Below are 26985 nucleotides of genomic sequence, written 5' to 3' on the forward strand. Positions count from 1 at the left end.
GTGTGTCTGTGTGTGTGTTTTGGGGGGTGTCTGTGTGTGTGTGTGTGTGTTTGTGTGTTTTTCTGTGTGTGTGGGTATGTGTGTGTATGCATGTGTCTATGTGTGTGCTCCTGTGTGTATTTGTGTGTGTGCATGCCTGTTTGTGTGTGTTTGTGTGGGTGTATCTGTGTTTCTACGTGTGTGTTCCTGTGAGTATTTGTGTTTGTGTGTGCAGGCCTGTTTGTGCGGGTAAACGTGTGTGTGTGTGTGTGTGTGTGTGTCTGTGTGTGGAGGGGTTGGACACAGTAAACGTAGACTGGTATGATATTTATAAAGACTATTCTGGTCCTCAGTTGTGGTCTCCGACACGGTTTGGAGACCACATCTCTGGCCTGTGATGTGGGGATGGATTTGGGAAAGGAGTTAACGACACCGTTTTGGTGAATTGGCTTTATGTGCTTTCCTTGAATAGGAGCTATTACGACTGTGGGGATCGGAAGTCGGGTGAAAAGCAAGGCAATACAAACAACGCTTTATGCTGTTTTCAAGCCAGAGCGAGTGTTTGGAACAGGAATCCGCTGAGTGTGTTGCCATGGTTAAGAGCAGCGCTGAGGGACGACGTCTGAGATGTTATCTGCTGTGTTTGACGCCTTTCTCTTTCCAACAGCTTCTGCAGCGCTTTCTAAAGACCACTCGTTCAAACACATTACAGAGAGACAGACTATGAATTGGTTGGATTTTACCAACACAAGCTGTCAAAGACTCTTACACAAGACTCAGACTATTGCAAAATGCAGATGACTCAGACTATTACAAAACACAAGACTCTGACTATAACACACGACACAGAAGACAAGCTACAGAAGACAAGACTCCTTCACAACTCAGAAGACTATTTCCATCAAACAGCACAAGGCTCAGACTATTATCTGGAAACAAAACGAAAGACTGTCTATTTCCTGATCACAGCGCAAGACTTAGACTGTCACCTGCAAAGTATATACCCATATTATTACTATTATTAGTAGGCCTTATACGTTTAAGTTATTTTTATGATGTTATTATACAATGTATTATTATTTATTGTTGTATAGTTATTTTTTGTTTGTTTTGATTATTATTCAAATTTGTATTCGTTTTATTAATATGTGTTGTGGTTATTTTTGTATATTATTATTATTATTATTATTATTATTATTGTTATTATTATTATTATTATTATTATTATTATCATACAAATAATAATATAAATTATTATTTGATAATTATCATTATCATCACCAGCCCTATTCGTTTATCAATTATCCAACATCGCTTTCCATCCAGGATGAATTTAATCTGGCTGACCTATAGTGACCGTTGATTGTACCGGATGAGCTGCCTCATGAAAACATGCAGCTCTCATTATATGAAGGTGTTCTAACGAGCGGAGTCAAAGCCATTCTTCAGGTCCAGTCAAATGTTACCGAAGACATTGAAACTCCCAGATCATTGGCATGATTGAACCCTCAGACAGTGACCCAACAGCCTCCGTGGGGACATCGGTTCCGGCCCGCATCTGTTTCAGGTCCTCTGTAGCAGAGGTTCCCACACTGCGTGTTCGTGTTGATATTTGGTTGGATGCAACACATAATCTTACATAGTTTACACAAATATAACTCTGGCATGTACAATTCATGATTTGCTTTATCATTGATTCAGTTCCGCGAGTTCTTGCTCCATTTCAATACACATTTGACAAATATTGCAAACGACTTTTAAGACGCTGTAACCACGTGGTACTTTCTTTAAAGTCCACTTTGTGCGACAAATATAGCGAACCCCACACATAGGCAGTTCTACAGGCTGGTCATAGTGTGTCTGAGGTCTTCGAATCATGCTTTATAACCGAAAGTGATGTGTGTCTTAGCAGGGGACCCCCAGTCCCGCTGTGATCTGGGCCGGAGGGGGCTCACCTGCCGGCGACCTGTCGCTCCCCTGCATGGTCCTGCATCCGCCGCGTCTCCAGGCAACCGAGGATGGAGATTAAAACGCTCCGGCTCCGAACGCGATGAATTCGACACCTTGTTTTAAAACAAAGCGAACGCAGCGTATACACGCCGAGCCTGAAGAGAGATCTCCAAAGAGAGATCTCTAACGGATCAGAGCAGCCTTTGTTTCCATGCGCTCGTCGGTCGGATGGAGGTTCATGTGTAAAATCCTCCTTTTGTTCGCAGCGAGGAGCGCTGGCGGGAGCCCGCATGAAGACATGATGTTCTCCGCGCGTAAATCCTCCTCCTCCCGCTCGTTGCTGACCTGCTTAGTATTTATATTTATTAATCATCAAATGCTATCAGGTGATCATCGTAGTGAAGCCCTGAGCAGCGACGGACCGAACCGGACGCTTTTGTTCCTCGTGGCGACCAACGTCTCAACCTGGAGGGGGGCGGGGAGGGTGAGCTGACCCAGATCAGCTCCACATGACCACGGGCTCATCCATTCATGGTACCCCGGCCTGCATGCATTAATTCAACAAGGATTCACTCCTAGGATTCATTTGCAGAAGTCCGGGGTACCTCTCACGTTCGTTCGAGACTAGCTTCAATCTTTGTTTTGGTCCGTTTCTCCCGAGAGACTTGGGTTCATTTCTGCGTTTAACGTTTCTCACTCCAATGATCGTGGACACGCCGCACACCTCCAGCCCCACCGTGCGTCCGTCACACGCCTCAACTGCACCCCCTGCTGGCTAAACCACAACATGGCCCTCGTGTGCCGAGCCCTCGCGCCGGAGCCCTGTCCTCACGCCAAGAACGCACACACACCGACCCTTTCAGCATACGTCATCAGTTTACATCCGCGATATAAATGCGTCGTTTTCGATTTCAGGGGGCAGGGGTTGGATGTTTGGGGTTAGGCCTTTCTTCTCTCGGAAAGTGTCCGTGAGGCACAGATGACGTTATTAGGCATATCTTCCAATGTCACATATTGGACCAGTGAATTTGGGTTGGGGACAGTTCAGAGGGACGGTTTTGGAGTTATATGTTGGGGTTAGGAGGAAAGTGGGTTGGATGTTTGGGGGCAGAGTTAGGGTTAGAGATTAGGGTTGGGGGTTTAGGGTCAGACTGGATAGGTGTAAGGAGGCTTAGGTGTTCATAAATCATGATGATGAAGGTCGCAGATGAGCTCAAAGTGTCCCATCTCCCTCCATTCTCTCCTCCCTCTGTTCTCTCCCCCCTCCGTTTTCTCCTCCTCTCAGCCCCCCCCCCCCCCCCCCCCGTCTTCTCTCTTCTTTCAGACTCATGTCCTAGTTTTTAGTTATTTGTTTTTTTTGTTGTTAAAAAAAGTATGTACTCTCCTCTCTACTGCATCCCTCTCTAAATCCCTCCCTCCTCTCCTCCATCCCTCCTCCCCTCCTCCTCTCCATCCCTCCTCTCCCCAACCCTCTCCCCCATCCCTTCCTCCACCCCTCTCCCTCCCTCCCCCTCTCTCCTTGCACCTCCTCCTGCTGGCCTCCATTCTCCGCTGTCCTGGTTTGTGTCTTTGCCGGGATAAGTCAAACTTTGATGTCCTACAAAACCAGAGTTTGTACTTTTGTACTTTCTCCTCCTGCTGGAGCCTTGTAAAGTTATTCTCCATGACATGAAGCCTAAAATACCGTCATATATAATAATAAACAAAAAATAAAATAAAAATATATATATATATTAAATGGACAAAGAGGCTCCTATGCACAGGGAGCCAACCCCCCCCCCCCCCCCCCCCCCCCCCACACACACACACACACACACACATACACACACACACGCACAAACACACACAACCACACACACACACACACACACACACACACACACACACACACACACACACACACACACACACACACACGCAACCATACACACACACACACACACTGAGAGACTGCATTACTAAGGATGCATAATACAGTAAAACGGATCCTTTTTTTCGTACGTCATGAAAATAATATGGGGTATTGACAAATAGGTTAAATTCGTTTGGGTTTTAGAAGTATGTGAGGTAAGTATATTTCTTTCTGAAAGTAATTCAATATTGTATTAAAAAATAAGTAATTGTAAATGAACGAATAAATAAATTGAATTCCTGTAAGTACCTATTTCACATAAATGTCTGGCATATTGGTGGTATAGGCAAATGAAAATAACATACGTAAAGATACTGCCTTTTAAAAAACAACTAAATCCTATTATGTGATTCCAATTTCGGTCTATACTTTTTATTGATATTTTGTTCAATTGTATGCTGTTGTTAGAACCGAATTTTCCCCCGATATGAATTCAGAAAATTCTTTATTTTAAATCTGTAGGGTACCGGATAGTGTGTTGGGTTTAAGTTACATAATCGTCTTTTTTAATGTAAAGCCTCAAATTTATATCAAAACCTAAAACAAAACCACAATCCCCAGAATGCACCTGGCGGGGCTCGATGTGGTGACGACAACAGCATGCGCGGCCCATGTGACCTTGTGTTGACTGGACTGCAGCACTAGGTCTCTCTGTATCATAATGTTTGACACTACTTTATTCATGTCTATTTTATTGTTGTAAACCGGCCGCAATGAGCAAATACATCCTACCGTTGTCTGCTTTCGGAACGGCTGTGGGGTTGGCTGTTCTGTTGAAGTGAGTATCACTGATGTACTTTGTATTATGAAAGACACTGGTTACTGGTAGATGACATCCTCCAATATAACTTCAAGGTTCAAACATAACTCAAAAGTAAAGGATACAGGACTAGTCATGTACTCCTTAAATATCAATAATATTAACAAAATAGAGCAATATCAAAATAAAAAAAAACGATTGGCCTTGTAGTTGTAAGGCTGTGTGCAATCGTTGTCTAATTCCTGTACAACTTATTTTAAAACAACAGTGTCGACAGCCTTGCACTTAAAGTAAAGTACACACATATAAATAAGTACAAAGTGTGTGTGTGTGTGTGTGTGGGGGGGGGGGTGTCGGATCAGGGGTGATCTTATCTCTCATAGAACCATCTTCAAGAAGCATACAATTCAATATCAACAGTAAGATAGGACTTTATTAATTCCTGACTGGGACCTAATCTATTTGAGTAACGCTGACTCAGTGACACTGAGGTCGTCGTCATCTTAGGGATCGTTAGCAGAAGCTAGCCCCTGGGTCCGGTGTTGGTGGTGGAGCTGGTCTAAGCTGTTTGCCCCTCTCCAGAGACCATGTGACCCGGGGCCCGTGCCCCAGCAAGGCGACCATCCCGGGGAAGACGGTGGTGATCACAGGTGCCAACACCGGCATCGGGAAGGCCACCGCCCAGGAGCTCGCCAAGAGAGGTGTGGTCCGCACGCATTTAATCCAGCTTAAACATTTCTCTGGGGTTATGGTTCCACGTCGACGCAACGCAAGGGCCGGACGCGCGCCTCCCAAGAATTGTAACCTTGCGTCGAGGCGACGCAGCAGCAAGGGCTGTGATTGGTCCGCTCACTAAAACCCGCCTCAGAACCAGAACAGGGTCACGGCCGCGTCGGAGCGTCTGCGCGGTCGTTGCGTTGCGTGACGTGGAACCGTAACCGAGCCTTTAGTCCCTTTGCTTTTAATCCTCCTGCACGGGCTGACCCCCTTTCTAAAACAAAACGTTAACAAGGATGTTCTGCTGTTACCGTGCCGACAGGCGGTCGGATCATTCTGGGATGTCGGGACCTGGTGAAGTGTGAGGCAGCGGCCCGGGAGATCCGGGGGAAGACCCTGAACCCCCACGTCTACGCCCGGGAGCTGGACCTGGCCTCCGTGCGCTCCGTACGCCGCTTCGCCCAGGCCATCAACCAAGGTCAGCCAATCAGCTGCCAGGACACAACACTGTCAGCCACTCAGCTGCCAGGACACAACACTGTCAGCCAATCAGCTGCCCGGACAGAACACTGTCAACCAATCAGCTGGCAGGACAGAACACTGTCAACCAATAGCCAGTCACCAGGACAGAACACTTTCAACCAATAGGAGACCAGCCATCCAATCAGCAGCCAGGACAGAACGCTGTCAGCCAATAGCCAGCCCTGCCCTCAGCTGCCAGGACACAACACTGTCAGCCAATCAGCTGCCAGGACAGAACACTGTCAACCAATCAGCTGCCAGGACAGAACACTGTCAACCAATAGAGACGCTCCTTTGTCCAATTAGCAGCCAGTGCAGACAGAAACAGTTACGTTCTATAACTCTCTGTTAGTGGTTGTGACCCCTATTGAGCTGGTGGGAGGACATGTTGCTGGGACCCCCCCATGGTGGGAGGCCTTGAGGGTGGGACTCCCTGTGGGGGGAGGTTTGATGGTAGGACCCCCATGGTGGGAGGTCTTGATGATGGGACCCCCTGTAGAGCTGATGGGTGGTATTGATGCTGGGACCCCTATAGTGGGAGGTCTTGAGGGTGGGATGTCTTGAGGGTGGGACCCCCTATGGTGGGAGGTCTTGATGGGTGTGGTTTGGTTCTCGACGGGTGTGGTTTGGTTCTTGACGGGTGTGGTTTGGTTCTCGACGGGTGTGGTTTGGTTCTTGACGGGTGTGGTTTGGTTCTCGACGGCTGTTGTTTGGTTCTTGACGGGCGTGGTTTGGTTCCCCAGAGGAGCGCCGGGTCGACATCCTGATCAACAACGCGGGGGTGATGCGCTGCCCGGCGGGGAAGACGGAGGACGGCTTCGACATGCAGTTCGGGGTGAACCATCTCGGTGAGAGACCAGAGGAACCCTTCTAGAAGCTTTTGACCGACCCTCAGTTGTTGCGGCCGCGGCTCCCAGCCGAATGAAGCGGTGGACGAACGTCTCGTAGAGAAGCCAAGTCACCACAGCCATGAATAATGGGAATCATTTCATTTACATGTTGGGCATTAAGCTGACGCTTTTATCCAAAGCGACCTACAATCAGTACATATGTCAGAAGAAAGAGAAACATCAATATATTGCTGCCGGTACAGTAAGTATGTTCATAGAACCAAGTGCCAAGCATTGACAATTGCTAGTTTAACCCATTCCCCGTATACAACAAAGACAGCCAGGATAAGATGCTACACAATGCTGAGTACTGTTTTTAAGTGCCAGGAGGTACAACATACAATAAGTGTGTAAGGGGGAGGCAGAAGTAATATCATGCAGAAGTAATGTCGTACATTTGTTATTTCCATACGTTCTTAACTTTAATACATTTATAAACACATATGACGTCAGGGTTGACCAAGAGCTGGCCTCTGGTGCTGTTTAGAGCTGTTAGACCAGTTCTGTTGTGGTCGTGTCCTGGAACGTGTGTGACATCACATCCTGTCTGCCCCCTGATAGGCCACTTCCTGTTGACCCACCTCCTGCTGGAGAAGCTGCAGGACTGCGCCCCCAGCCGGGTGATCAACGTGTCCTCGCTGGCCCACATCGTGGGGCAGATGGACTTCGAGGACCTCAACTGGGACAGGAAGAAGTTTGATACCAAGCGGGCGTACTGCCAGAGCAAGCTGGCCAACGTCCTGTTCACCAGGGAGCTCGCCGCGCGGCTCCAGGGTAGGAGCTAGCCGCCTAGCACCTGGTGGCTAGCCGCGTAGCGCTTAGTGCCTGCGTTACAAAAGGGGCTGTAGGCCAGTGTGTGTATGTGTGTGTATTTACATACAGGATAATATGTGTGTTTATATATTTATGTATATATATATATACATATATATATGCGTTTTTAGAAATGTATAGTGTGTGTGTTTATTTATATATATGTGTGTGTGTGTGTGTGTGTGTAGGTACTGGGGTGACAGTGAACTGTGTGCACCCTGGGGTGGCGTCCACTGAGCTGGGGAGACACACAGGCCTCCACCAATCACCCTTCTCCACCACGGTGCTCAGTAAGGACATCTGCCTATATACCCCTCATCTATACATCTATCTACAGACCTCTCATCATTCTAACTATATACCTCATCTATCTATACCTGTTATCTATCTATCTATCTATCTTATTACTGCTCATCTATCGGGACCTCTTATCTGTCTATCAAGCTCTCTATCGATCTATCTATCTATCTATCTATCTATCTATCTATCTATCTATCTATCTATCTAAATACTGCTCATCTATCCAGACCTCTTATCTATCTACACCTCTTCTCTCTCTCTCTCTCTCTCTCTCTCTCTCTCTCTCTCTGACCCACTCTCTCTCTCTCTCTCTCTCTATCTATCTATCTAAATTCAAATCTATCCATCTGTCTGTATAGCTCTCATCTATATATAAACCTCTTATCTATCCATCCATCCATCCATCTATCTATCGATCTATCTGATGTTCGATCTGGACATCCATCTATTCAATGAGAAGAAAAGATATCTAGCCATCACAGCTGATGTAATATAGTTAGACTAAGTATAAATGTAGCATACCAAGGTATAATCCTGATGGTACCACTACAGTCGAGAGAGGGTGAACCCTGACATCATCTGTAGGATCATATTATCTACAGAGTTTAATATAATTATATAACCGTTAAGAAGGGGTCTTCAGAAACGTAGAGCCCCGTCACGTGAGCGGCCCGGCTAACTAACCACTCCTCCTAGGTCCCTTCTTCTCGCTGCTGGTGAAGGGCCCGGCGCTGGGGGCCCAGCCCAGCGTGTACCTGTCCGTGGCCCCCGAGCTGGAGGCCGTGACGGGCCGCTATTACGACGTGCTGACGGAGACGGAGCCCGCCCCTCAGGCGCTAGACCCGGACGCCTCCCGCCGCCTCTGGGACGCCAGCAGCAGCCTGCTGGGTCTGGAGGCCGGCCCCTCGGGACAGACCCCCCCGGGACCTGCCCCCGGTCCTACAGCACCCGGGGGGGCAGGGGTCGTAGTGGACTGACTGGGGCGCGGGACCCGGCGATGGATCGTTACGGAAACGACCTTAGAGACTTAAACTATTGAACTCTCAAAAGGGTTTTATTCGAGCGACTCCCCATGAGATGCAGGTCTTTAAGGAGCACTGGGGGGTCAGGGGTCATGTGCAGACGCCGGGGATCGGACCCGTTACCCTTATGTGGACGGGTTGGACAGGGGATGGGAATAGCCACCATCTCTCCTCAGAACCTGGTGCTGTAGTGACATCTGGTGGCTCAAAGCTGTACTACATCATGTCTCCTCAGAACCTGGTGCTGTAGTGACATCTGGTGGCTCAAAGCTGTACTACATCATCTCTCCTCAGAACCTGGTGCTGTAGTGACATCTGGTGGCTTAAAGCTGTACTACATCATCTCCTAAGAACCCGGTGCTGTAGTGATATCTGGTGGCTCAAAGCTTCACTACATAGAAATGGAGAAGCCTAACTTAAAAGAGAAACAGCTTAATGTCTTGAAAAATTGTTACTAGAGAACCATAATATATGAATGTACACATATATAAATTATGACATCTGCCATATTGTTCGTGTTTCACTTCAGGAAGACTTCCATCTCTTTTTTGAAAATGATGAAAGGACTTTTCATCTTTTTTCAAAACAATCATCTGGGCACAATTTAAGTTAACAGAGTGCATCTGTTAAGTTTGTATACTATATACACTATGATTTACTATAATACAACACTGTACACTGTACAACACTTAACTACACTACTAATACAACTCTAAAGTACGCTCCAACACAACACTATACAAAAACCGCACAACACTATTGTACACTACTATACACACAACCCAGAATAACATGTTACAGCACTGTAATAAAGGGTATTTTAACGCTGTGGTGTGTGACTGGGTCTTCTGGTGTGTGTTTCCAACAGACAGTTGAGGACTAATCTACAGATGAGACCAATTAATTAGGTTTTATGTGCTACCACATATTTATGAAACTCAATAGCATGATTAACTTTTAATTAGAGCTGAGAGGCAGTTGTCCACTCTGCCTTTAAAGATTAGAAATGTAACTATTCAACCAAGTTAAAATTCCTTATCGACCGTTTACTATCCAACCAAATGAACGCATCGTTAGACTAATGTTTTTTCCTATGCCTCAACGTGATCGTGTGAATCTGGCGGAACCCTCGTGTCCGTCCTCGCTGGCCACGGCCCAGACCAGTAAATCCTTAATGCGGATCAACGAGGACGCGCGGGTGGCGCGTCTGGCACCTGGAGACGCGTAGCTCTCCGCGCGTAAGGAGGACGCACCCGTCAGCCGCCGAGGAGCCGCGGGACACGCAGCGGCACTATAACGCCCGGCTGGTCAACTTTTAAATTCGCGATTCATCAGTTATCGCGTGATTCATTTTTAGATGGGAGAGCGAGTGACGCGGACGCTTCTGCGGTGGGAACTCGCGGTGTATGATGACAGGAGGACGTGAATCGAAGGTAAGACAGAAATCATTCCCACTCGAAGAGATTCTAAAGCGTCTCTGTTATGCTCAATGACAAGAACCCTAGCCTCAGGCTACACATCCACACGTTTGACAACGTCAACTTGGGGATTATTGTATCGGCCTGTTGAAGACAAGGTCTGCGTTGTGGGGCTGATGGTTTGCACCATGGGACACTTGTGTTTTACCAAGGCCAGGTAACTCTAGATGGGGGACTAGGGCTAGGACAGGTAGGCTGTTTACCGAAGATCAATATCATATCACAGCATCTCTTGTCTGCGACACAGGTCGGACGGGTTTTCTGTGCTCTTCTGATAAGGAGATTCTTTCCTTTAGCAGACGAGCTCAGAGACTGCAAATCCCCTTATCTCGTTTCCGGCCCCGCGCGCCACAGACGGAGGTCAGCCCTTCTCTCCTGTCCTTACGTCACACCCAGCTCTCCTGTCCTGACGTCACGCCCAGCAGGCCTCCTACTCGACCACACTTAAATAATGCAAGACCAGAACCCTAGCTCTCACTTGGTAAACAGGGATCGGTGTTTTTCCATCACACAATCGCCCTACTGTTGTCCTTCCTCTTCTAACAAGTGTTCCTCATCAGAATTGAAATGGGGAACCGGTCGCGCACTATAACGCGCGTGTGTGTGTCTTTGTAGTGTGTAGCCCGTGTGTGTGTGTGTGTGTGCGTGTGTGTGTGTGTGTGTGTGCGTGTGTGCATGTGTGTGTGTGTGTGTGTAATGTAATGTAATGTAATGTAATGTGATACTGATGCCACACAGACCACCTGGTCTTATTTATACTACAGGCCAGAGAAGTCTGTCTATAAAATAAACAAGATATCTATTACTTCTGTTCCAGGAGTTAGCCACTAGGTGGCACCAACTTTGCAAATCACGCTTCCGTTACTTATTCTGAAGAATGTTTCATACAGAATAAGGTGTTTTGATGGTACAAACTGACCATGTGCATTCAGAAATATCTGTGGCTAAGTAAGTCACTGTTGGATTTATTGGTATGTAGTCAGACGATCTAGTGTGGCATGTTTGTTTTGACCTCCTAAAGATGGACGTGCATTTTTGGTGAAACATGGCTCTACATGTGCCACAGCTTCTTCCCCTTCCTAGTCCTGGCAGGCCTTCTGCCAGCATCTCATTAGCTGTCACCGGCCTTGTTCTCTGCTCCTGTGATCTCGTTTCTGCGTCTCCCACTGACAGCTTGCTAAAAACGGCTCTTGATAAAAGCCAATTAGTGGGATGTTGTTAATCTGCTCCTTGAGGGCGGGGCCGCTCGGGTGTTAGAGACATGGCAGCCATTTTATCCCAAGGGCCGGTCTCAATATAAAGCAGCATGCCTGCGCTTCAGGAACATTGTGTGGCAGAGCTGTTTCCCCTGGAGGTGAAGTCCTTTCATAGAATACCCAACCCATTCATGCATACTGGGTTAAGGGATTTGTGATGCGTTGTATCTAATCCAGAGTGCAGGAAGATAAATATTAGTTTTCCTACTCCCCTAATGTAATGTAGTCTGAGCACAGTAGAAGATGCGTTATCCTGAAATAAATAACTGGTGCGTTACTCTGTATGCATAAAAGAGAAGACAAAACAATGATTAACGACTGAATGTTATAGGTTTGCTCTTTCAAATGAATCAGAAACGATCAGAAATATGCTTGGAAAGGATTGCTCTGCTCTGTTGTGTTGTATTATTATTGGCTGCATATGTGTGACACCATTAAACATTAATCTGACCTCACACCTGAACCAGACGTCGTCATAACATGAGCCAGCGGCTGCGGGCAGAGCACAGCTCATCCCACTGAGAGTCCACCGTCGCTACACTCAAAATGGAGTCCTACTCATCGGCGCTGAACCGCAGCCAATCAATGACCAGCGGGCTGGAGAAGGCGCCGCCCTCCTGGAACAAGCCCTGCCACTCACGGAGCAGCAGCACTGCCTCGTCCCCCCAGTCCAGACAGGTGAGGAGGTCACAGGTGAAAGGTCAAGTCGATGACCTGCCGTGTGGCGATGCATCGACCAATAAACGTTCAGATTGAGAGCCTGAATGTGATCCGCTGGGAGGGAGGGTGGCAGGGAAACCGAACACTGGCTGGAGCCGAGACGGTAAAAGGATCCGCACTCTGCAGAGCCTCAATATTTGAAAGACCCCAGTCCTCAGGGAAGACGATACAGACAGCCGCTGGTTACTTTACTCAGATCACTTTTCGGATCTGAAAGGCATGAATAATTTCTAAATAGAACAGCACCCATTCTGAAGATTTTATCAACGTTCAAATATTTATAAATTCCTCCCGGATTCTCGTGCTACATGTACCGGATGTTCAAGCCTTAATGTTCAACATTTTGAATAAAAAGTGAACTGAAGAACCCAACATCTTCCCGGTATTTAGTCCAAACCAGATGTTCTCCATGTCTGCAGAACATCAAGGACTGGGAGGTGATGGACGAGCTGCCCATGGAGGCACAGACAGGAAGTGACAAACCTCAGGACATGACGGTTCCTGGCATCTGTGAGGGCTACATGCTGAAGAGGAGGAAGTGGCCACTGAAAGGCTGGCACAAGGTGGGGAATCCAGCACTCTGAGCTTTTATCTTGAAGTGCATTGGCAACACTGTACATGAAGGGTACATTATTTCATTCATTTACATTAGCTTATGTAGTTGTTATGTTATGAAGAAATATTCTATGTCATTCCGGTTAGGGTTGGGTAAGGAATAGCATTCAGGTTAGCCCTAGTCCTATTAAAGAATGTGTTCATTAATACCTTAGTTAGGTAACATGAACACTATTACTTTAGTTAACATTAACCATGAAGAAACATGAAGACCATTAGTAAATTATTAGGAGACATTAGTTAACTGTTAATTAACTACTAGTTAATGATTATTATTGTATTGCCTAATGATAATTAATGTATACATAAGGGTTGATGAATGTACCCTTATTGGGAAGTGTTCTTTAATTGCCAATGTGTGATCTTGTCATTCTTCCAGAGATACTTTGTTTTGGAAGCAGGGATTTTGCGGTATTCCAAAAATCAACAAGATGTAAGTAAACCATTTTTATGTAAAAAAGTATTTCTGATTTTAATAAAATAATGTATTGAAATAATCGTTAACGTTTTGTGCTCCTGCAGATCTCCAGGGGGAGGATCCAGGGCTCGCTGGACGTCAGCGTGGCAGTGATGTCCATGAACAAGAAGACCTACCGCATCGACCTGGACACGGGCGACATCCTGTACCACGTCAAGGTGGGCCTGGAGCCGCCGCCCCCCCTCCCAGAACACTTCATATCATAACATATCACATCATAAACCTCACGTGTACACTAGAGGAGGTCATTAGGATGTTAGGGAACACATTGTGAATCGTTTTCCTCTTCATCTCCTCAAGGCCAAGAGCCACGAGCTGTTCTACATCTGGGTCACAAAGCTACAAGCTCACCGTCTTTACAAGAAGAACGAGGCTCTCGGTCACAACGGCTACCTCCAGGCCGGCACTGCGGCGGGATTAGCCCAACATAATGGAGACTTGGTAAATATCGCCTTGAATAAACTTCAGCTATTTTGTGCCATTCCTCTCCCCTTCTTTCATCTTCTTTTATCTTATTTTCCGCTTCCTTCTTTACTCTTTCTCTCCACTTTCAACACTTCCCTCTCCTGCTCTTCTCATCTTCCTCTTCCTCTCCCTTCTTCTCCACTCCTCTCGGTTCCTCTCCTCTCCTATCCTCTCCTTCCTCCCCTCTCCTCTCCTCTCCTATCCTCTCCTTCCTCCCCTCTCCTATCCTCTCCTCTCCTCTCCTCTCCTCACCTGCCCTATCATCTCTCCTCTCCCTTCCCTTCCACTCCTCTCGGTTCCTCTCCTCTCCTATCCTCTCCTTCCTCCCCTCTCCTATCCTCTCCTCTCCTCTCCTCCTCTCCTCTCCTCTCCTCACCTGCCCTATCATCTCTCCTCTCCCTTCCCCTCCACCCCTCTCGGTTCCTTTCCTCTCCCCTCCTCCTCTCCCCTCCTCCTCTCCCCTCCCCTCTCCTCTCCTCCTCTCCTCTCCTCTCCTCACCTGCCCTATCCTCTCTCCTTTCCTCCTCTCCTTCCTCCTCTCCCATCTCAGCCACTATATCCCCATTACCAGAGCTCCCCGGGCCTCTACTCAGGGCCCGCGGCCAGGCCCTCGGAGGGGTCGCATGCAGCCCGGGCGTCGGAGGGCCCCGAGGGTGCCAGCACCGAGGCCAACGGAAAGGTGTCCGCTTGGCTGCAGCAGAGCCAGGACCCTGACAGTTGTGTCGCAGGTAACCGCATGCAGCCTACAGCATTCATAGACATAAAAATATGTATCCTTCATTCAGCGTAAATCATTCATATAATGATGTATATAAAAGACATCCTTTCACATCAGTCGTATATAACTGGTCCATTCAATTAGCCAGCCTTCGACATGATGTGGTGGTCTCTCTCCTTGGGGTGTCAGAGCTGAACCGCTGCCAGCTGGACGTTTCTGAGCTGAGCCGTCTGGCCGAGAGGCTGCAGGCGCTGGAGAACCGCAAGCCCATCTCCAACGGAGAGCTGCAGCGCATCATCAGCATCCAGGTACCAGGAGACTAACCACGCACGGTACCATTTTTATGGTACCGTGCGTTATTTAATTTTATTAAATAACGTTTACAACAAAAGCCCCAAAAAATGTACCTTAATAAATTGTATTAAATAACGTTTACTTCAAAAGCCCCAAAAAATGTACCTTAATAAATCCTAATAAATAATGTTTACCTCCCTCCAGAACCTCTGCCTGGAGAAGCCAAAGAAATCCAAGTCCTGCCGGGTGTGGGGCCACTCCCGGACCCTGTCCCGGGTGGAGGCGCTGGGGATGGTGAGTCTCCGGGGAGGGGGGGTCTCTGGGGACGGGGAGTCTCCGGGGAGGGGGGGTCTCTGGGGATGGGGAGTCTCCGGGGAGGGGGGGTCTCTTGGGATGGGGAGTCTCCGGGGATGGGGAGTCTCCGGGGAGGGGGGGTCTCCGGGGAGGGGGAGTCTCCGGGGAGGGGGGGTCTCTGGGGATGGTGAGTCTCCGGGGAGGGGGAGTCTCCGGGGATGGGGGTCTCTGGGTACGGGGAGTCTCTGGCTCACATCGGGTTGCTGATGTTAGGGGTCAGATCCGGGGTCAAGGGTCACTGAGGAGCCGGCCTTTGGTTCACTCTCGATGTTTTAAAAGGCAGAAATACCCTCAGTACCTTACCTTAAATACCTGGATATATCTTAACAGGCATTATATGAAATACTTATAGATCGCTGATTTAATGAATAAATCCGTTTTTGGGAATGGTCCATCTCGTAGCTTATGAATCCATGTTTTAGTATTTAAGTATCTGATCCGCGTCTTTCCAATCCAAAGCCAATTCGGGGGATTACTAAATCGGTGAGTTTTTGGGAAAACATTTCTTTCTATGATCGTTGTTCTAGTTCAGTATGTGTCCCCTGTAGAACCCCAGTTAGACCCAGTTACACCCATTAGCCCCAGTTAGACCCAGTTAGCCTCAGTTAGACCCATTAACCCTATTATACCTCATTAACATAGGGGTTAGGGTTAATCTTAACCCTATTAAATAATGTTAACATTAACATCTTATTTAACAAGAACCCCATTATGTTAGTGAACAAAGTACACCATTCGTAAATGGTTACTAGACCATTAGTTAACTTATGATGAACTGTTAGTCAATGTTCAGTAATGGTTAATAAAGGTATCATAATTCCATTTAATAATATAATACAGCTCAAATAATGACACAGTGGAAAGACCTAGAAACAACCAAAGACGCCTGAGATGTGATCTCCACCCGACTCTCAGTGGTGGAGAACACGACGGCCTCCGCGAGCACCTCCTCCACCAACACCTCCACCTTTTCCCCCCCCCCCCCCCTCCTGCAGCTGTCCTCCAGCCACCTGAGCACCTCCTCCGTGGCCTCCATCCCCGACTACGTCTGCTCCCAGCTCTCTCCTCCCAGCGGGGAGTCCACCGAGAGCCGCAAGGCCCAGCAGGACTTCTGCGCCGTCTCCCTGAGAGGTCGGTAGCTCAGAGACCGCTCTGCATTCACCTGGGCGTCACCCTGGTCAAAGTCCACACGCCGGGCGGTATCGGAGTAAAACAACCTTAAATGGGGGGTATGAGTGGATGTGTGAGGTCAGAGAGAGGGAGGCGTGGGAGGGATGGTCGGGCCTAGAGGGGGAGTCAGCCCGGGGGTGCTAGAGAGAGGGGGGGAAGACCAGGGAGGCCGAGGCGCCTGTGGCCAACCGCTAGCGGCCAATCTCTCACACTCATCACAACATGGGGCGGCATGTGGCCCAGGAGGTAGAGCGGGTTGGCTGCTAACCGGAAGGTTGCAAGTTCGATCCCCGGCTCCTCTTCACTGCACCTCGAGTGTCGAGGTGCCCCTGAGCAAGGCAGCTCACCCTAACTGCTCCTTAAGAAGTGGCTGTCGCCTTGCATGTCTGACACCGCCGTCGGTGTGTGAATGTGTGCATAGATGGGTGAATGTGTGTGTATTAGTGGGTGAATGTCAGGCAATGTTGAAGGGCGCTTTGAGCGGCCACTGGTTAGGAAAGCGCTGTATAAATGCAGTCCATTGACCATTGACCATTTTACCACCTGTGTCGTGTTGCTGCAGTGCTGGCCTCGCTCAAGACGGTCCATGACGCACTGGCGGCAGAGCGGCAGAGGCTCCAGGAGGCGTGGGGGCCCAACGCCCCCCCAGAGGTAGGCTCTCACACCGGAGATAAGGGCATTCTAGGAAGGAGATCGTAGACCTTCTTTGGGTTGTTCAAAGTAGACTGGGTAACCCCGCCCATTCTGCCGGCGATTTGAGTTCGCCCTGCCGAAGGGTCTGGAGAAGAGCAATACATTTCTTTCTGCCTTTCGATACTTTTTTGCGGGAGCCAAGCTGGCTTCCCCCCCCCCCCCTGCGCGCTATTGGCTGGTTTAACACAATGACGACAGGGAAGCGGCGGCAAGCAGCCAATCGCGTACAGGGTCAGTTGAACTAGGCCCGAAGATCACGCCTCTTGAGCTGAAGGAAATGACAGCAGCCTCCCAATAGCCAGGCCAGTTCTGAAGGCCTTCTCTGAGGAATCAGAACCTTCTCATTGTTTTACTTTGTTTCTTTCTGTATTTCCTTCATTCCTCTTTTATTTCTTGCTCACTCGTTTGTTTCCCCCCTCTCACTTCTTTCGTTGTTTCTAACTTCCCCCCCCCTCCCCCCCTCCTCCCTCCTCAGGCGGGGGCGGCAGCAGGGGGCCGTCCTTCCCGCGGCCCCCCCTCTTTGAGCGACTCGGTCGAAGAGTTCTTCGACGCCAGCGATGACGTCCAGCGCGCCAGCTGGTCGGAAGCGTCCGACGAATCAGGACTCAGCGAAGGAACCACCAGCAACTCTGAGCCGGACGAGGGGCGCGGTGAGGACAGAACCAGTACAGAACCAGTACAGACCAGTACAGAACCAGTATAGTACAGACCAGCACAGTACCAGTAAAGAACCAGTACAGTACCGAACAGTACAGTGCATAACCAGCACAGTACAGAACCAGTCAAGTACAGAACCTTTTCTAAACCAGTATAGACCAGTATAGTACCAGTAAAGAACCAGTACAGAACAGAACCAGTACAGAACAAATACAGTACAGAACCAGTACAGGATGCGGGACGCAGAGAGTACAGACCTGTAAAGTATAAGTACAGAACCAGCACAGAACCAGTACAGTACCAGTACAGTATCGGTACTAGCCTTAACTCTAACACAGCATGGGTACGGTTCTTGCAGGCACAGCCTGCTGGTAAACCAGGTGTACTACTAGGCACTAGGTCACGGCCCTATGGTCATAGAGCTAGAACCAGCTAGAACCAGAGCTAGAACCAGAGCTAGAGGTCATAGAGCTAGAACCAGAGCTAGAGGTCACAGAGTTAGAACTAGAGCTAGAACCAGAGCTAGAGGTCATAGAGCTAGAACCAGAGCTAGAGGTCATAGAGCTAGAACCAGAGCTAGAGGTCATAGAGCTAGAACCAGAGCTAGAGGTCATAGATCTAGAACCAGAGCTGGAGGTCATAGATCTAGAACCAGACCTAGAGGTCATAGAGCTAGAATCGGAGCTAGAGGTCATAGAGCATGAACCAGAGCTAAAACCAGAGCTAGAGGTCACAGCCCTACGGTCATAGAACTAGAACCAGAGCTAGAACCAGAGCTAGACGTCATAGAACTAGAACCAGAGCTAGCGGTCAGAGCTGTGAGGTCTTTCCCCTGACAGTAGGGAGGTCGTGGCATCACAGCAGGGTACACAGGCACAGTGTTTCCACAGGACTGGGCAACGAACTGTCGGGTTAAGGTTGTTGTGGTCCTGGGATCAGATGTGGATTCATCCAATAGACGTTCACCTCATTTGAAACACGTCCGTCCGATCCACTGCAGATGTTACACGATGCTCCTTTGCCCTCTTTGTCTCTCCAGCGTCAGAAACCGTCAAGTATCGGGCGAGCTTGTCCCAGACGCCCAGCACGCTGGTCCCCAAGACCACAGGGGGGCGCCGCACCGTGCTGCCAGCCCACTGTCCAGACAACAGCCACGTGGGCCTCATGGCCATCCTCTACAACAACATCGGTAAGCAGCAGAGCCCTAAACCAGCAAACCCTAAACCAGCAGTCCTCATCTGTCAGAGAAGGGCTCGGATGTTCTGATCAGATCATGGACTGGGTGTCCTTTTGTTGTACTTAAATTTCTAAAGGGCAGGAGTGTGTTGTGATAGTGGCTAGGATGGATAGGGTGGTTAGTGGTTAAGGTGGTTAGGGTGTTAAGTGGTTAGGTTGGATTGTGGTAAGGGTGCTTAGTGGTTAGGGTGTTTAGTGGTTAGGATGGATAGGGTGCTTTGTGGCTAGGGTGCTTTGTGGCTAGGGTGGTTCGAGTGTTTATTGTTTAGGGTGTTTAGTGGTTAGGGTGTTTGATCTCAAAGTAAGGTGCTGGCCTCAGACTCACCTATGTCCACAGTCTACCTGAAGTGTTTTTGAGCAAGATGCCAAACTTCCTACCTGGCCCACTGGTAATAACCATTAGTAAATCGTACTAAACAGTTAACCTAAACCACTGGAGCTATCAGAAAAGCAATCAATGCATGGTTATTTTTGTTTGGTTGTTGTTGCGTGTTGCTACTAAACAACCTTTAACACCCTTTCATTCTAAACCACATTGTCCCGGCCAGGTAAGGACCTGTCCAGAGTGTCCATGCCCGCCCCTCTGAACGAGCCCATCAACCTGCTGCAGAGGCTGTGTGAGGAGCTGGAGTACTCTGATCTGCTGGACACGGCCAGCAGGACGGCAGACCCCTACCAGAGGATGGTGAGACCCCGCCTGGTTCCCCAGTAACATCACAGGGTTGTCATGGTAGCAGCAGACACCTGCAGCTCATGATGGTGATGGAGTCTGTGGTTCAGGAAGTGCCGTGCATGAATGTAGAGACGAAGATGAGTGAAACAACCTCGTATTGAAGGGATTTGAGCTTTTCTTTAAAAAACATAAATACATAGGCTGGGTACCCCAGGACCGTTCTGCCGTTCTGTCTGGAGAGAAGCAATGCATTTCTTTCTGTTTCCGATCCACTTTTACTGGAGCCAATCACAAAGCAGGCTTTTCCCCCTGGCCCGCTATTGGCTGGTTTAATACGATGACGACAGGGAAGCGACGGCAAGCAGCTTTTTGATCGTTGGTCTGATTGGTTGAAGGACTATCCAATTGCATACAGTGTCAGATTAACTACGCCGTTGATCACGCCTCTTGTGCTGAAGAAAATGACAGCAGCCTCCCCAGACCAACGTGCAATCTACGATTGAGCTTGGTCTGGCATAGCCAGGCGACCAGCAGCCACACCTGGGATGACGTCTCTGAAGATTTTACGTTTACATGTTAAATACGTGGTATTCATTTAGCACTTTCATCCAAAGAGATTTACACCTGAGGCTGATGACGTGAAGGCATTCAAATCATGACTCCTAAAGTTCTGCACAGATACGCTTCTAAAGACAGACAATGTGCGTTGAGCTGAGGTACATTAAAGACGTTTGAATGATGCTTCTTCTATAATGCAATGTGATGAAATGTGATGCGATGTGATGTAATGTACTGTGATGTCATGTGATCTAATGTGATGATGCAATGTGATGAAATGTGTCGTGACTGTTCTACGTCCTGCAGGTCTACGTCGCTGCCTTCGCCATCTCTGGGTATTCTTCTGCGATCTTCCGGAACCGCTACAAGCCCTTCAACCCGGTGCTTGGGGAGACCTATGAGTGTGTGAGGGAAGACCGCGGGTTCAGGATGATCAGCGAGCAGGTCAGAACCAGCCGGGGTCAGTCAGAACCAGCCCGGGCCGGTCGGATCCATGTCAGGGTTTACCTGCCGTCTTATTTAAACTAAGCCGCACATTTGAGGCCTAAAAGATCTGTCTAATGAAGGGGAAATTGTTATGTGTGCTTCACAGCAACGCCTTTGACCAAATAATAGTTGGAATGGGATAAATACGATCGATATATCCTATTGACGTTTAGTTTAAGTGACATTATGGATTGATTGACTCCCCTGGGTTATCCCAGCAGGCTCTCTGCTCTGCTGGGGCCTCAGGCGGCTCGTATCCTCAGAGGGTCTTCAACAGTTCTCTTCATCTCTCCAGGTCTCCCACCATCCGCCCATCTCCGCCTGCCACGCAGAGTCAGACAACTTCTCCTTCTGGCAGGGTGAGGCTCGTCCTAACGCTAACACTAACACTCACTCGTAACGCTAATGCCACGGCTAACGCTGATGCACATGGATCCTTCCAAACTAAATACATTAACACTAAGATAACATCCATGCACTAAAAATATACAACAAAATGATACGAACCAAACAGGCCAATAAAGCGGTAAAGGAGTGAGGCTGGCTGTACTTGAGCTCTGTACTGGTTCTGGAGCTCTGTACTGGTTCTGGAGCAATGAGCTGGTTCTGGCCCTCTGAACTGGTTCTGGTGCTCTGCACTGGTTCTGGTGCTCTGTACTGGTTCTGCGTGGCGAGTAACAGCGTGCTGGTTGGTTGTTGATCGCAGACCAGCGGTGGAAGAACAAGTTCTGGGGGAAGTCGCTGGAGATCGTGCCGACGGGAATGGTGAACCTCAAGATCCCAAGGTATGGACGCCGCCCTGAAATTCGTCCTCCTCCTCCGCCTGCCCTGAAACTCCTCCTCCTTCTGCCCTGAAACTCCTCCTCCTTCTGCCCTGAAACTCCTCCTCCTTCTGCCCTGAAACTCCTCCTCCTCCTGCCCTGAAACTCCTCCTCCTTCTTCCCTGAAACTCCTCCTCCTCCAGGTCCTAGGTTGGGTTTACTGTTAAAAACATTTTTATTCAACATCTAGTATTCACGATGAAGAAACTAATAACATCAGAACTAGTATATTGATCCTATTGCATCTCACACACTCAACATTCTACACGCTAAGCGGCTGTTTCCCTCAAGCAGCAAAAAACATCATGCATCAATACTTGTGCAGTGCAATGCCGTACTTCATAACATAATGTAACAGAGTAAAGATTAGCGATTTAACCATCACATCAATTCTAAAACAAACAATGATCCAATAAGTGAAAAGAAACTTACATTGAAGGGAACTCAAAAGACGCACGACAAACACCGTCACACACTCGGTCACTGTGAGGATGTGGAGAGACAAAGGCCTCACTAGGCCTCTATTTATAGTGGGAGGAGCAACCCAACACACTGAATCACCACTTGGTGCCCCTTAGAGAGGTGAGCTGAAATGAACTTGTAGTTTCTAACAGTACGTGCGCCCGTACATGCGTACCGGTGCCTGTGAGCACAACTAACCTGTGTTTCCTGTGCTCAGCTATGGCGACCACTACGAGTGGAACAAGGTGGTGACCTGCATCCACAACGTGCTGAGCCAACAGCGCTACCTGGAGCACTACGGCGAGGTGACCATCACCAACCTCAGCAGCCCGGCCTGCACCTGCAGGATCACCTTCGTTAAGGTGCGTCCCACCGCTGGGCTGTTCACATGTTCACACAGACGCAGATTCAATGACAATGGCTGACGCGGTGTAAGACATGGCTGACGTGGTGTAAGTCATTTAAAGGGACATATTATACCACCTGGTGTGAGGGTGATTAGCCCTCCACCTAGATGTTTGCTGGATAGATTAGTCTACCAGCCTACCCAGTGGACTGTAGCAAAATTTGCTCTTCTAACTGTCATAGATCTAGGTGGACACACCCAGTTGGGATGTCAGAAGAGGCAGATTTTCAAAACGGCTTGTAACGGCTAATCAAACTCATACCGGCTGGTATCATTTGTCACCTTTAAAAGTTCTTAATATTATTTTATATTCTCTCTAGACTTCTGCCTACTCACTTGAAGGGCTCAATCGTACGTATTGGGATTTTAAATAGTAAATCGTCGATGACTGAATCTGCATGTGATGAGTCCCCTCTCGGTCATGAAGAGAGAACACACGACTGTAAAGGTTCCTTGGCACAGAGGGGACAGAGTCAGACTGGTGCTTGGGCAATACCCGGTTTTTAATAATGCTAAAGAGTAACTGCGTGCCATAAATAGTGGCACGTGATCAAAATGTTTGCTGCCTCCGGTCTTGCGTGCTGCTGCTCTGGCTCACGCTGGCCTCTTCTCCTACTGCAACACAAAGCAGACACATAAATACACACTCCATGGACAGGTCTGATTGCGAGTCAGACCCAATCAACACGGCAGATCTGTAGTGCTCCAAACATGACTCCCCAGCCCCACCTGCAGGCCAAACACTGTATGTTCCCCCCACAACCACCCTCCGGTTCTCTACCTTCCTGTGGTAGTGTTAGGTAATGAGGCTTGTGTGTGTTGCAGGCTCGCTACTGGGGCTCGGAGACCACGAAGAACGAGGTGCAGGGTACGGTTTTGGACCAGGGCGGCAGCATCATCCACCGTTTCGGGGGTCTGTGGCACGAGGGCATCTACTGCGACACACTGCCCACGCCCAAGTGCATCTGGAAGCCCAGTGAGTCAACGACACTAACCCTAACCCTGGTTAACCTCTGACCGCACCCTGCTTAACTTCTGACCACACCTTGGTTAACCATAACCACACCCTAATTAACCATAACCACACCTCTGGTTAACCATAACAACACACTAGTTAACCTCTGACCACACCCTGGTTAACCTCTGACCACACCCTGGTTAACCTCTGACCACACCTCTGGTTAACCATAACCACACACGAGTTAACCTCTGACCACACCCTGGTTAACCTCTGACCACACCCTGGTTAACCTCTGACCACACCCTAGTTAACCTCTGACCACACCCTAGTTAACCTCTGACCACACCCTAGTTAACCTCTTACATGGCAGTCAGGTCATTATGGACGTTGCTGTTGTTTTATTTGATTGATTAAGCATCTGAACCAGTAGAAGGGAATCCAGAGTGGGGAGATGATAGATTTAGAGGTAAACATCTGAGCTCACTGTGCCATGTAATGAAGTTATAAACCGCCCTTTCCATAACTGTCAGTCCGTCTGGGACAGGCGTCTGTCCAGATGCCCGTTTCAAAGCACAGTGAGACAAGGGTCTTCCACCCGGAGACGGAACAAACTCTCCGGCGCCACGCCCGCTAATCCTCAGCGTAATGCCGCCCGTTAAGCTAACCCTCCACCCCCTCCTCCACAGACCCCCAGCCCAAAGACCACCTGCTGTACTACGGCTTCTCCCTCTTCGCCATCGAGCTGAACGAGCTGACCCCCGAGCTGAAGGCCCTGCTGCCCCCCACCGACAGCCGGCTGCGCCCCGACCAGCGGTCAGTCCCAGCACAGACCCTGACCCTCACCCTAACCCCAACCCTGACCCTGACCCTGACCATAACCCTGACCCCAACCCTAACCCTAACGCTGACCCTAACCCTAACCCTAACCCTAACGCTGACCCTAACCCTAACGCTGACCCTGACACTGACCCTAACACTGACCCTAACCCTAACCCCAACCCTGACCCTGATCCTAACCATAACCCCAACAAGCCTCCTCATGTTCAGCCCTGTCCCCTAACCCCTACCAACCTTTAACCACCCTAACCCTTAACAACCCTAACCCTTAACAACCCTAACCCTTACTAACCCTCAAGACCCTCACAAACACCCCAGACCCCTCCCGCCCTCCCCAATATGGTGTGCTGACTGCGAGCGTCATGTGAATGAGTCTGACTGGTGGATGCGCTGTGGGCGGGGCCTGCAGGATGCTGGAGGACGGGATGGTGGACGAGTCGGACAAGAAGAAGGACGAGCTGGAGGAGATGCAGCGGGAGAGACGGAGACAGATGACCAAGAGAGGGGAGGAGCACATCCCCCGCTTCTTCAAGTACGACCAGAAACACACGAACCCCGTGTAGCAGGACTAGGATTCATACCAATTATACATCAGATATGTTAATGCTGATTCTCTTTTATTTATTTTATTTTGCATTTACATTTAGCAGACGCTTTTATCCAAAGCGACCTACAATAAGTACAGTTGGTACAGCGAGGATGTTCATGGGACCAAGCACTAACGATCACTAGGTTAACCCATTCCCCACAAAGATCGATTTTGTGATCTTCACAGCAATCATCTATTACTTGATATCAAACTACAATAAGAAGTTGTTTTCCAACAGCAGCCTGTACTTGATACAGCTGTAGGTTCCTCTGGGAATTCTTCTCCACTGTTCGCCTCGAACATCAGTGTTAATGAGGGCCGACCGGTGTGCTGTTGTGTTGTGTTGTGGTGTTGTGTTACTGAGGAGACGGATAAGGTCGACCAGTGTGTTGTGTTGTGTTACTGTGGAGACGGCTGAGTGCCGGCCGATGTGTTGTGGTGCTGTGTTGTGGTGTTGTGTTCCTGTGGAGACGGCTGAGGGCCTGAAGGTGTGTTATGGTGTTGTGTTACTGAGGAGATGGCAGAGTGCCGACCGGTGTGTCGTTGTGTTGTGTTCCAGGCAGGGCCGGGACGCCGCTGGTCGGGAGGTGTGGCTCACCAACGGAAGCTACTGGAAGCTCCGCGAGAAGCCGGGCTTCGCCAACGTAGAGAGGATGTCTCTATGGTGACCCCCCCCCCCCCCCCCCCCCCCCCGCCCACGAGGAGGAGGAGGGAAAGATGAAGATCCTTCGAGGATATGAGCTGCCTGGGAGCCCAGCAGAGCAGAGAGCATGCTGGGATCTTTACCTTCTCTGAACACGTCTAACCCCTCTGACCCAGCCTTTCAGAAATGCTCTCAGATTAAATTGTTGTCATTGTGGGCCCCCCCCAAAACAATAGAATAGTTACCAGGTAACCAGGTAAACGCAGAGCCAAGCACAGGTGTTCCCTGCAAAAGCAGCAGTCGGCCTATAGAGGGCACCCTCTAACATGCAAACCAATCCACAGGTGCTTCTTGTCTCTTAAAGCCTAAGTAGTCCCCAGCATCTCTGTTTCAGGTGGAAGTGGCTGTGAACATTTCCGTCAGACTAAAAGCATAAAGTTGTTAAACAGGGAACTTCTGTACAATCCAGGAAGACTTCTTCCTGTTGAAAACCCTGAACCAGAATAGTATTTTTCTACTGGCTGGGGCCCCTTGCTCCAGTGAGTGGGACGTGGGGTGTGACCACGTGTGACCACGCCCCCTCACACCTGCTCCTGTGGAACAGAAGTGTTCATCTTCCTAAAGCATTTACGACCGTTATGACTGCTCAGATCACGTTTTTAAACCCGTAGGTGGACCTGACCTTTAAATACCTCCCCTTTAAATACCCCCATGACTGGTTCATGGGCGTATCCTTTAAACCCCTTAATTGATTGATTGAGCCAATTAGAAGGTGAACAGATTAGTATCACATGCCAAGAGAAAATCGAACAGGACCCGCCCCCTTCTCTTTATAACAGGTTCTCTACTTTAATTTATTATGTAAAAACGAATTTGCAAATCCCCAACCAAACTCAAGGTCATGTATAGATTTATTGATCCTCTTGCCTACGCTTCATGTGGGGCATTGTCCAACCAGATTTGGAAATAAAGGCGTGTTCTATAGCTATTTTGTACATAAATCTACTGTGGACACTAATGCCCCCCCCCCCCCCCCCCCTCAACCACATTTCAAATTAAATTAAATTAATTCAATTCAATTTTATTTGTATAGCCCTTAATCACCATTACAGTCACAAAGGGCTTTATAGGCCAAATATGTATGACACATCTTGACAAATCCGAGCTAGTCTTGTATAAGGTGTTGAATGACTTTATTACTTGTATATATATACATATATATATACAACATATATCTACCGAGCAGAGGGGCTGCTGAAGCGAGGCGATGTCCTGGAGCAGGGAGAGCTCCTACTACATTAGTACTTTCTTTGTGTTTTTCTTTATCAGAAGCAGTCAATGTTTTATCCAACTGGTTGGAAGGAGATCCGTGCAAAACATAGCAAGTGTGTTTTAATGATTTTCAATTGCAGTTGAACGCATTGTGACTGAGCCTGACGCATAATGCAGACATGTGAATCCATGATGAAATAAATACTTCTATACACTGATATAATTTATTGGACGGACATTGGTTCAATTTCACTGAAAACGATCAATTTAATTTTTGA

The 26985-nt window shown here is 48.7% G+C and overlaps 3 protein-coding genes across 4 annotated transcripts in view; 2 read left to right on the forward strand and 1 right to left on the reverse strand.

Moving 5' to 3' along the window:
- sbk1 (SH3 domain binding kinase 1) overlaps nucleotides 1-2008 on the reverse strand; it is a gene marked incomplete at its 3' end in the record, with an annotated part of 13112 nt that extends 11104 nt beyond the window's left edge. Inside the window, exon 1 of the mRNA XM_079756590.1 lies at nucleotides 1935-2008. Within this exon, the coding sequence (XP_079612716.1) occupies nucleotides 1935-1972 (38 nt within the window). The 5' untranslated portion in view covers nucleotides 1973-2008. The remainder of the gene's footprint in view (nucleotides 1-1934) is intronic.
- Nucleotides 2009-4475: 2467 nt separating this feature from the next.
- LOC307090761 (retinol dehydrogenase 13-like) lies at nucleotides 4476-9624 on the forward strand. The gene is made up of 7 exons (XM_079757528.1): nucleotides 4476-4619; nucleotides 5184-5302; nucleotides 5641-5796; nucleotides 6584-6688; nucleotides 7292-7504; nucleotides 7732-7833; nucleotides 8540-9624. Exons 1-7 carry the CDS (start codon nucleotides 4555-4557, stop codon nucleotides 8818-8820), a joined length of 1041 nt encoding a protein of 346 aa, XP_079613654.1. The 5' UTR covers nucleotides 4476-4554; the 3' UTR covers nucleotides 8821-9624.
- Nucleotides 9625-10056: 432 nt separating this feature from the next.
- osbpl7 (oxysterol binding protein-like 7) lies at nucleotides 10057-26914 on the forward strand. 2 transcript variants are annotated; one of them, XM_079756625.1, is made up of 22 exons: nucleotides 10057-10298; nucleotides 12067-12277; nucleotides 12739-12882; nucleotides 13314-13367; nucleotides 13457-13570; nucleotides 13713-13853; nucleotides 14428-14605; nucleotides 14785-14903; nucleotides 15094-15183; nucleotides 16239-16374; nucleotides 16976-17064; nucleotides 17582-17756; nucleotides 18803-18952; nucleotides 19548-19684; nucleotides 20537-20674; nucleotides 21012-21075; nucleotides 21423-21501; nucleotides 22217-22361; nucleotides 23231-23381; nucleotides 24053-24179; nucleotides 24613-24735; nucleotides 25352-26914. In XM_079756625.1, exons 2-22 carry the CDS (start codon nucleotides 12146-12148, stop codon nucleotides 25458-25460), a joined length of 2595 nt encoding a protein of 864 aa, XP_079612751.1. In that variant the 5' UTR covers nucleotides 10057-10298; nucleotides 12067-12145; the 3' UTR covers nucleotides 25461-26914. The 2 variants fall into 2 exon arrangements, with proteins under 2 accessions (XP_079612751.1, XP_079612752.1); XM_079756626.1 differs by having other exon boundaries at nucleotides 14449-14605.
- The last annotated feature ends 71 nt before the right edge of the window (nucleotides 26915-26985 follow it).

The sequence above is a fragment of the Pollachius pollachius genome, assembly GCF_949987615.1.
Source record: "Pollachius pollachius genome assembly, chromosome: 19".
NCBI classification, from domain to species: Eukaryota; Metazoa; Chordata; class Actinopteri; order Gadiformes; family Gadidae; genus Pollachius; species Pollachius pollachius.